The sequence below is a fragment of the Bufo bufo genome, chromosome 1 (assembly GCF_905171765.1).
Source record: "Bufo bufo chromosome 1, aBufBuf1.1, whole genome shotgun sequence".
Lineage (NCBI taxonomy): Eukaryota > Metazoa > Chordata > Amphibia > Anura > Bufonidae > Bufo > Bufo bufo.
Genome location: NC_053389.1, coordinates 431,651,120 through 431,662,228, shown reverse-complemented (window position 1 = coordinate 431,662,228; position 11,109 = coordinate 431,651,120). Strand labels below are relative to the sequence as shown.

The 11,109-nt window shown below is 41.2% G+C and overlaps 1 protein-coding gene across 1 annotated transcript in view; it reads left to right on the top strand.

Annotated features, from left to right (window-relative positions):
• The first annotated feature begins 5,745 nt into the window (after nt 1-5,745).
• UNC5A (unc-5 netrin receptor A) overlaps nt 5,746-11,109 on the top strand; it is a 526,348-nt gene continuing 520,984 nt past the window's right edge. Inside the window, exon 1 of the mRNA XM_040406692.1 lies at nt 5,746-5,945. Coding sequence (XP_040262626.1) covers nt 5,846-5,945 — 100 coding nt within the window. The 5' untranslated portion in view covers nt 5,746-5,845. The remainder of the gene's footprint in view (nt 5,946-11,109) is intronic.

Below are 11,109 nucleotides of genomic sequence, written 5' to 3'. Positions count from 1 at the left end.
GTTTGATTAGTGTTTCATCAATAATTATGAGCCAAAAGCAGGTAACGGTTAAAAATACTGAACATTTACAAATCTTTCTATTATATCTATTTCTGTATAACCCCTACTCCTAGTTTTGGCTTACAATTAGAGATGAGCAAAGTTTTGGAGAATTCGATTCGGCTGCTTCACCAAATTTTACAAAAAAATTCACTTTGTTACGAATAATTTTGTCACAAAGCGCATTTTTTTGTAGGTAGTGGGTGTAATGACAGGGATCTGCGATAGCGCCGCTCCTCATCATTGTACCCATGAGATACCGAGTTCATACATGATCGCAGCATCTGAGAGTAATAATACAGTGTAAAATTAACATTAAAAAAATGAAATCATACTTAACGCCTCCATTTGCTTGTGACGAGTCGGCCGCCTCCATCTTGATTGAAGATCTTGTGCAAAATCTCACACGGCCCGAAATGACGTCATCACGCCGGCTGGTGTGGTGATGTCATACATCTCCACGCATGGTATTTCGGTATTTTTTTGTTTTTTTACACTATTTCAGGTTAAAGCGCAAGGAAATTCGGCTTCGCGGCAAATCTAATTTATCCTGAAATTGGGATCTAATTCCACTTTGTTGGATTCGATTCGCTCCTCTCTACTTCACTCACTGATGGAAATCACACTGATCAAACAAGTTGAGCTAGTATGACATGTGTATCCACACCATGTACTGTATAATGCATTATACATGGTGTGGATACACATGTCTACCAGCTCAACTTGTTTTCCATCCTTTTCTTCTTAACCTTTCACTGGCAACTTGTGTTTGAAAAAGGTCTAATTTGACCGAAACATCACACTGTCACCTTTTAGTTGCCTTGCATAAGAAAAATTAAAAATAAAGACACCTTGATATCACCATACTCATTGGAGTGCTGAAGTTTCTATGTCAACATTATTGCGGGCTAGTAACCCATAACCTCAGCACCTATCTAATTAGGACTAGAGTGCCACGCCATCCTACCTTACTTTCCTGAGGATAGGTCATCAATATTAAAAGCATAACTGCAGCACTTCACCAATCTGGACTTTATGGAAACGTTGCCAGAAAGAAGCCTTGCTCAGTAAAAGACACATGGCCGTTTGCAAAAAAAGCACCTAAAGGACTCTCAGACTGTGAGAAACAACATGTTCTGGCCTGAAACCAAGATTTTACTTTTTGGCCTCAATTCTAAGCATCATGTTTCGAGGGCTGGACTGGCCATTGATCCTACAGTGAATTTTCCCAGTGGGCTAATCCCCATAGGGCCACTGGAGCTTTCTTCACTGCCGCTGGACGGGTACATACTACTGTGGGAACTATAGGGGTAATTATACTTTTCAATAAGACAATGACCCTAAGAGCACACAGCCAAGATAACACAAGAGTGGCTTAGAGACAACTGTGAATGTCCTTGAATGGCACGGCCAGAGAGGTTTGGCAGAGAAAAATGGCAGAAAATCCCCTAATTCAGGTGTTCAAACCTTATGGCATCATACCTAAGAAGACTGGAGGCTGTAATCGCTGCCAAAGGTGCTTCAACAAAGTCCCAATTAAAGGGTCTGAATACTTATGTCAATGCAAGATTTTAGTTTTTCTTTAAAAAAAAATGAGCTAAGATTTCAAATATTCTGCTTTTACTTTGTCATTATGGCGTGCTGAGTGCTGAATGATGGGGACAATTTGTTACTTTATTTTAGCATAAGGCGACAATATAAAATGTGAAACAGTGAAAGGGCATGAAGATTTTCTGAAAGCACTGTATGTAGTACAATGTACTACAGTATATACGGACTGGCACTACAAGTTTTCTCCATAGTAGGTATACACTGCAGGCAGACCTGGTGACCGCAGTGAAAAAGAGTATTGGTGGTCACTAATGTGTTAATAAACGTTGGCCTTTGTCTATAAAAGCAAGAACTCTAGTTTGCCCTTAGCTAACAATAAAATGTTCATTGTTGGAATCTGTTTGATTTCTCTACTGGCCTGGATTCATAAGGACTCTATGTTTCTCTCCTTTCATAAACCATTCTCATACAATTTTACAGCTATGATATCTGCAGGAAGAGGAATCTATCCGTGTGCAGCTTGGGAGAGCGTTCTCATATGTAGAGCTCTGGATGTCGATAGGAGAGAGAGAGAGAAAGAGAAACAGGATCTATAATGGCTTTATACATGATTGGCAGTATAATAAAGGCATAGTGAACAATGTATTGGGGTTAACGATTCCATGGACCCTGCTAAAGCTAGCATCAGCATTACTATGCATGGCACAAACTGGTGTAAAGTAGAACTGGCTTAGGGCTCTTTCACACTTGCGTTCTTTTCTTCTGGCATAGAGTTCCGTCGTCGGGGCTCTATGCCGGAAGAATCCTGATCAGTTTTATCCTAATGCATTCTGAATGGAGAGAAATCCGTTCAGGATGCATCAGGATGTCTTCAGTTCCGGAACGTTTTTTGGCCGGAGAAAATACCGCAGCATGCTGCGCTTTTTGCTCCGGCCAAAAATCCGGAATACTTGCCGCAAGGCCGGATCCGGAATTAATGCCCATTGAAAGGCATTAATCCGGATCCGGCCTTAAGCTAAACGTTGTTTCGGCGCATTGCCGGATCCGACGTTTAGCTTTTTCTGAATGGTTACCATGGCTACCAGGACGCTAAAGTCCTGGCAGCCATGGTAAAGTGTAGTGGGGAGCGGGGGAGCAGTATACTTACCGTCCGTGCGGCTCCCCGGGCGCTCCAGAGTGACGTCAGGGCGCCCCACGCTCATGGATGACGTGTCGCATGGATCACGTCATCCATACGCATGGGGCGCTCTGACGTCATTCTGGAGCGCCCGGGGAGCCGCACGGACGGTAAGTATACTGCTCCCCCGATCCCCACTACTACTATGGCAACCAGGACTTTAATAGCGTCCTGGGTGCCATAGTAACACTGAACGCATTTTGAAGACGGATCCGTCTTCAAATGCTTTCAGTTCACTTGCGTTTTTCCGGATACGGCGTGTAATTCCGGCAAATGGAGTACACGCCGGATCCGGACAACGCAAGTGTGAAAGAGCCCTTAGTTGCTCATAGCAACCAATCAGATTCCACCTTTCATTTTTCACAGCTCTTTTGGAAAATAAAAGGAGGAATCTGACTGGTTGCTATGGGCAACTAAGACAGTTCTACTTTACACCAGTTTGATAAATAATCCCAGTTGTCTTTAATATGATACTATTGTATGGACACTATACAACTGGCACTGGTTGGTATGGGAGACTACAATATTTTAAGTCATGTCATTTAGCTTAACATAAATCCAAGGGCAAGCTAATTGGCAAAGCAACATAAATAATTTGAGAGCTATCTACTGCAGCATTACTATACTACTATACTACTAAGGGTCCGCATTTTGCACGGCACTATAATAAAATTCCTTTTCTTGTCCATGGCTGCAGACAAGAATAGGACATGTTGTATTTTTTGGCGGGGTTGCGGAACAGAAGTGCCGAATGCGGACAGCACACAGTGTGCTGTCAGCATCTTTTGTGGCCCCATTGAAAATGAATGGGTCTGCAATTTTTGCGGAACAGATGCAAACCCATAATGTGGACATGTGAATGGACACTAAAGGTATATGGCTAGCTGTATCCCAGTAGGACTGCTATGTGGCTTTGTACTATAATGTAAATGGAAATATTCTATGGGTAAAGTTTCTTCAGGTTGGACATCACCATGCTGGGATATTTTCAAACTGGCAAAGTCACACAATCTACAGGTGAAGTTTATGTTCTAGTACTGAATTCCATAATACAGAACATTTCCAACGAACTACACATTACACAGTTAAATATTGACGACCTATACAGACACCACAGTGATCTTCCTAGACCTGTGACATCATGCCCATCATTCACATGGCCTTTGTTCAGCTTAGTCCCATCTCAGTCCTGACACCCTCTATCAGCTGTTTGGAGAGGCCATACTGATCTTCCTAGACCTGTGACATCATGTCCATTGGTCACATGGCCCCAAGTCAGTCCTGACATCCCACCCCCTCCACCCCACCATCAACTGTTTGAAGAGGCCACTCTGATCTTCCTAGGCCTGTGACATCATGTCCATTAGTCACATGGCCTTTGTGCAGCTCAGCCCCAAGTCAGTCCTGAGAGCCCACCCCCTCCACCCCAACATCAACTCTTTGAAGAGGCCACAGTGCTCTTCCTTGGCTTGTCGGTCATCTGGTCTTTGTGCAGCTCAGCCCGTTCAAATGAATGGGATTCAGCTGCAATACCGAGCACAGCCACTATACAATGTACGGCGCTGTGCTTGGTATACGACGAGGAGGTCACAGGACACATCCGACCTCTGCTGCCTCTTCTACCAACTGATTGACAGAGGTCCTGGGAGTCTCTACCTCTCACAACCTTCATACGGTAATACTGTTCTCTCTTTTGTACGGTTTATGAATGAAGAGTAATTCAAAAAATATGTGTCAGTCATTTCATAATTGTTTGGTGAAATATACTGATGTGTACTGATGTTCTGGCAGGTGTGTCTTATATTACAATGCCCACTTCCTGGATGCTTGGGTATGACAAACATATAGCAGATATGAAAATTATGCATTTTTTTTTACAATATACAGTACATATGGAAATGCCTTTAGATTCATTTTTTGGGGGATCTGTCAACCTTTTATATTCTTTGGCTGTATTACAACTCTTAGTATGGTATACGTTGTATTTCACAACAGGAACACACATAAGAGAAAGGGATGCTGAAGAGCAAGATCTAAAATGGAGCTCCCCCTCCTGGTGCTGGTTCAGACCACCACATCGCCTCATCCTGGGCCAGAATGGAGAAGAAGCAATGTTTGTCTATTCTTTGTAGACACTGTTGATGAGAGAGGAGTCTGGACCAGCGGCAGGGTTTGTCCCTACGTTGCTGTATGTGCGCTCTTGTGTCCCAGTGACATTACGGATATTTTGTTGTACTGAATGTGACATTCTGCAGGATCTCTAGTTGTGCTTACTCCACAGCTCCTAGGGACAAAGTGCTGCTCCCCTGAGCACGTTTCATTCTAAGCTTACAACATAATGGTAGAGAATTTCATTTTGACTATTTTTTTTTATTGGCTTTCTAGCAATAAAAAGCCAATCCAGCACTCAGTGGTCCACAGAGATAGCTTCCTGTCTTAGAATGATGTTCCTTTTCTAACATTTGCATAAACATAGTACATTTCTTGCTGTGAAGGAATTGGTCGCTGTCCTCCCTTGCATAAATCTCAATCTCTTTGTGCATTAAATGCACACCCCTCCCTCCTCCATCCCTGACAGACAGCAGCTGGGGTTAGGATGCCTGCGGCTGCAGCAATCTTGTTTCCTCCCATCAGCATCACAGAAGCTGCCACTTTAACCAGCTGTTGCGTTTCCTCCAGTCCATCCAACCAGCTGTGATCCAGACCGTGTTTTTGCAGCCTATGCCTGCATGTCCCTTTCTCTCTCTCGCTCACTGGCTCATTCTCCTTTCAGTGCTCTGCATTGCTGTGGAGCCCACATAAGCCAATACAGGAGAGAGGAGAACAGAGGGAGCAAGAACTGTGCCTCTTGTTTTTGGGCAAGCGGATCTTTGCTATTTGCTGACATACTGGTCCTGCTCCCACTTTTGGAAAGTCAGGTGCTGCTGGTAAATGGGTGACATTTAAGGGTTGACCCTATGGATCCTTCAGCAGGAAAGAGGTGCTGCCATGTACTGCAGAATGGAGGAATACCCTGAAATCTGCCACATTGACACTTCTTCTGCTCACATTCAGTAACATCTCAACTTCTGTCCTGCAATGGGCTCATGGCTGGGGGAGTCTAGTCTGGACATCAGGATGGGAGCAGCATGTTTCTTGCTGGTCAGTGGTTTCCTCAGCTTGCACCTTCCTCCTTCTGGTAAGTTTGACCTCTTTCAACTTATCTACCACTTACAAAGGAGGTGTTGGTACCTTGCATGCTGCTCATGATGTAATGGCATAGCTGGCAGATTAATGTGTCTATTTTATGAATGCCATCCAGCTATGCCTTCTGTGTTGTCTTACGTGCAATGTCATGAAGTGCTCTTCTCTGCTGTTTTAGCCTCTCACCTCTGGTCTCTCCCATGGGAGACGCAGGAAGATGCATAGTAACAGCAAGTGCATGCAGTCTGTCAGACACATAGCAGAGGCAGGCAAGGTGCAAGGGAAGCAGTTGTAGAGGCAGACAAATAGTTACTCAATGACTGAGATTTCCAACAATACAATCATTGTCTTATGTTAAGTTAAGACTGGAGCAAGTGCTTAGACGACGGTCCAGAGTTTAGGTGCTGTAGTCTGTTTCTATCTATCTCCCTATCTAGTATCTATCTACTATCTATCTATCTATATAATATCTAGAAGATGGAGATGGGTTAACAGCTCGCCTATAAAGAACGCACTTACGTACATTAGGCAGGTCTTTACATTTAAATATAAAAATATCCAAGTAGTAATTTTTGCTCTGGTCTGAGTGGTCTGTATACTGTTGGTATCCTCAACTGAATCACTTCCATATTATGTGCGGGAAGGAACAAGCTTTTCTAGATGAGGTCAGAAAGCCAAGGATTCACTTTGGTATATTATTTACTGGCATATGTCCTTGTAGAAAACAGTGTTAATAACTCACTGGAAACAGGGCCTGAAACTGCCCTCTTGGCTGATTTAGTGCAACTCGGGTACATGTTTCACCATGAAGGTGGCTGCAGATCATAATTTTTAGCGGTCTGAAGCTAATCGGTGGTCTTAATGAAATGATATTGTGCTAGGCTATAAAAACTTAATCTGCTCAGAAGACTCCGCTTACAGTATGGTGTCATTCCTATGTGACTACTGCATAATACAAGTCTTGGTTTGGTCTTAATCTTCTCTGTGTGGCTTAGACAGGAGCTACATCTTTATCGAAATCTTCTCGGGTGCTTCAGCTTCTAGTTCTGTAGTGCTCTTCGGTATGTTTATTGGAAGGCACATTGTGCTATTGCTGAGAGACTATATGAGCAAACCTACTGTGCACAGATATGTGTACTTGGTTGTGTCAGTCCTTGAAGGAGCGTAGATTCGCTCATGATGCAGGCTTTACTTTCATGTTGTGTTCAAGGTTCATCCATTAAGAGGGCACATGGTTCATGTTATTTTTTCTACCTATTCAGCCTTCATTTCACGGGTCTATCTGAGTTTATTACGGAGCTAGGAAAATGAGATGGATATGTGTGGGCGATGGAGTAAGTTGTTGTTTGCCATCTATTAATCGTTTACGGAGTGGTCAGTGCTTAGATGATAGCTGTCAATCACTTATGTAATTGCAGTGCTGAAGCGCTGGTGTTCATATCCAGCTAGGTAGACCCTTGAATAAGCAGCGTTTGTAGATTGTAAAATCATGCATGCATATGCCCAGATTCTCTGTAGTAGCTGTACCATATCATTGGGGAAATATGTGACCGTGTCTAGTGAACGTGATGTGTCTAGCTCTCTGTGAGCACGTTCCTGCTCAATGAGGCAACGATGTGTAGTGTGTAGATACATAAAGATGCTAATGTACATGCAAATATCAATGGACTATAGTGTGCTGTAAAATGTGAGAGTGCTGTTATTATGCACACTATTCTCAGGATATATACAGCACATGTCCTGCTCAACTGATTCCTTATTAAAACCTCATGCACATGCACACACAAACAAACACGTATATATAAAGTATTTTGTATCCGGATCAAAGTCAATTAAAACCCTCCGTAATAGCCCCAGAGAGTATAGACTGAACAATGTACCACCTGTTCTTTATAAAGAAAGGAGAGATAGGCGGTCTGTTTGTGTTATAGCTATCAACCAGTCATCCTCTGACATTTCATATAATTTTGCAAGGTATTTATGAAGTCAGGAAACAGTCAGCTATACACAGTGTAAAATCCTAAAAAAATTTCTATGCAACTGGCATAGGAAGTTGATATGTGACTAAAGTACAGTACTGTACCTCATTTTGCACACACACACATGCATTGCTGACCACACACATGCAATATTAAGGTTTACTATAGCTATTTGTACTATGTTATTTCCCCACTGTTAATAGCTTAAAGTCTACAAAAGTGAAATCCAGTACCTTATAAACTGGGGTCACTGGAAGTTTAAGGGACTCTCTTAGTCTGAGATCTCTTGGACAGAAGCCTAAGTGGACTATAATGTTTGTCGGGCTAGAGCTGTTGTCAAATTAGAAAACTGGAATATCGATGCCCAGCATCCTAAAATACAAAGAGTAGACACGTCAATGCTATTATTCCTGTACCAGTTGTCATTATTACTAGTCATATTGCTACCAATAGCCTCAGGTCAAGTATTTGTATTAGAAACAAAATCAAAATGTCCAAAATGTAATCTCATACCCTGGTGCTATCAAAATCTCAGCACACAGTTCATACAGTACTTCAAAAATCTTCCAGTAATCTTCCTCTCACCCTTTGTATTATTTTTCTTTACCTTATAGAAACAATTACATTGCTGAATAAACGTATTAGCCGCTAGTATAGTACCATACTCCTCCCCCTGCAATGAAATCAAAGACACAGTCAGCTGGAATGAATAATATAGCAATTCTTCAACTCTGTATGTCTCCTCATCAATTTAATATAGTTTCATCCCAGTTTCCACAAAGACAATTCATATGTTTTTGTGACCTGGCAGCTTGATAAGAGATGACATTATCGTATCTATTGAAAACCATGTCATGTTTCTTGCTGGTGGCTGCAGAAAAATCTTAAAGAGTTGTGACCTGGATAACCTCGGTCAACCATTTATAACTTAATAAATTCAAACGCATCATAATAAAAAATGTAGGTACAACAAGTTTTATGTATGTTTTAGTTAACATTTTATTAAATAAAAGTGTGTCCTTCACAATCTCTACATAAGACTGGAAAATGGCACACTGTAAGTGGTGTTTGCTCAAATATTAGGGATGAGTGGACTAAAGGTGACCATAAATGGTCAACAGCTGTTGACTGAACATCTGTGTCTCTCCTGGCCCTGTCTTGACAACCCCCTTCGGCAGAACCGAACATGTATGTGCTGTCAATTGGGAGACAGTAGAAAGTCACTACCTCTGGTTATAGTTTATCTCCAGGGAAAACAAAAGGGTCGGGTAAAAAACAAAATCAGTCTGCCCCAACATCATCTGTCGAGGGAATATTGGGAGCCTCTCATACATATTAGACTGTCAGCTGAAATCACCGTTCTCTAGGAGTTTGGCCGAAAATACTCTAATGTGTATGGGGACCTTAAGTTTACGTAGAGGTCAAAGGAGTTTAGGGATATGAACAGGAATTGGAAATATAGTACGATATATCAGAAAAACATAGGCTTCCTGTCTATAACAAAAAGGCATTGGAAGTGTAGTGACATATTACTTTAATGACACAATATGTTATAATGCCATATATAAATACTTTATTGTGATTTTTATAGTAGCTTTTGCACCAAGAATCCAAGCAGCTATGTCTCTGAATGAATATGTGTCAAGAGAAGAGCCAGTCCTATTCTCATTACGCTTCAGTGAAGATAGATCACATATGACATCTCAATATGAGATCACTGTTATACTGGGAAAACATTTTACAGATGCATCAGTTTTACAGACCACAGAAACGGTCTTCCCATTCCTTAAAATGTAATAAGAAATGATGAAATTAAGAAAATAAATATTAAATACACTATTATTTAATCCCTGTCTACATCTATTGTACCTGCACTTTTAGATGTCACGTAAATAGACATGAAGGTTATTCAAAAGGACAATGCCCTAAAAATGACATTTTATGGCCCTATCGCCTTCCTTTGTGTGTAAGCTAAGCTCAAGGTTTCATGTGTGTATTCTGTATAGTTCTTAACTCAAAGCACATAACTTTCTCAGACATTCACTAAGGTAATAAATCATTGCTTTAACTGATGGATGTAATACACCCAACTGAATTTAGAAGGTACAACTTAAAATTTCAGTTGTCTTCAAAATTGTCCCTATTTACCGTCTCCAGCTACAAAATTGAGTGCTTGCTGAGAAATGTGGAAGTGTTTAGGCAGAAAACTACTATCACAAACCAAAAGGCACATTCAATAAGTATGCACAAACAAAATATAAAAATTAACATGCAAAAAAGAAATGGTCATCAAACAACTAACACTCAAAAAGAAAAGATCAACAACTAAATAGTAAAAATCAATTAAGAAGGCCGGTGTAAAAAAAACCTATGAAAAACACAAAGTAGCAGAACATTGGCACATATTTACTTGTCCGCTATCTGTTAAAAGCATTGATAATGTTATTTATGTCATGAGATTGGTACAAACTTCCATGGACACCTAAAAGGGTAGAAGTAGAAGACATGATATGGATTTCTGAAAATCATTTACTACATTCTCTCCTTCTCCTACTTTCATTATCTATTTGCAGTGTTCATTGGAGGTATATGTTAGGAGGATTTCCCAATGTATGCCTTCCATGTTTAAATAACATATACTGCACAGTACCGTATATTCATACCAGTTTGATGGAGGTAAAAAAGACACACTTTTGACCTATGTTGAGTACATGGAGGGTACTCCGAATAGATGCCTTAAACGTATGCGCCATAAGCTGTCCTAGCATATACAGTAATGTGAATCTATCCTTACCTGTTTTACAAGACTGGGAGATGAACAGCACTGGAACTACTACTGCTGCTACTACTACTACTACTATTACTATTGCTGCTCAGGCTCAGAATGGCTCACAAGGGAACAGGTGAATCCCCCAGTGGGCCCCTGAGCTAGGTGGACCCATAGTCCCCCACCCCCTCCATAAGGGGCACATTACACAGTAGAATGACTGCATTATATATACATACGCAGAATATAGAATCTCAGCAAGCCTATGTTTGTATAAAAAACTGGGTATATTGTTTAAAATTATTTATTATTATAAATGCATCAGGTGACTAAGATGACCTCTAGGAACAGAGGAAGGCCTCTTTCCCCCTCTCAAAGTTACTGCAGGTATCTATCATCTTGTAGCATCTTGC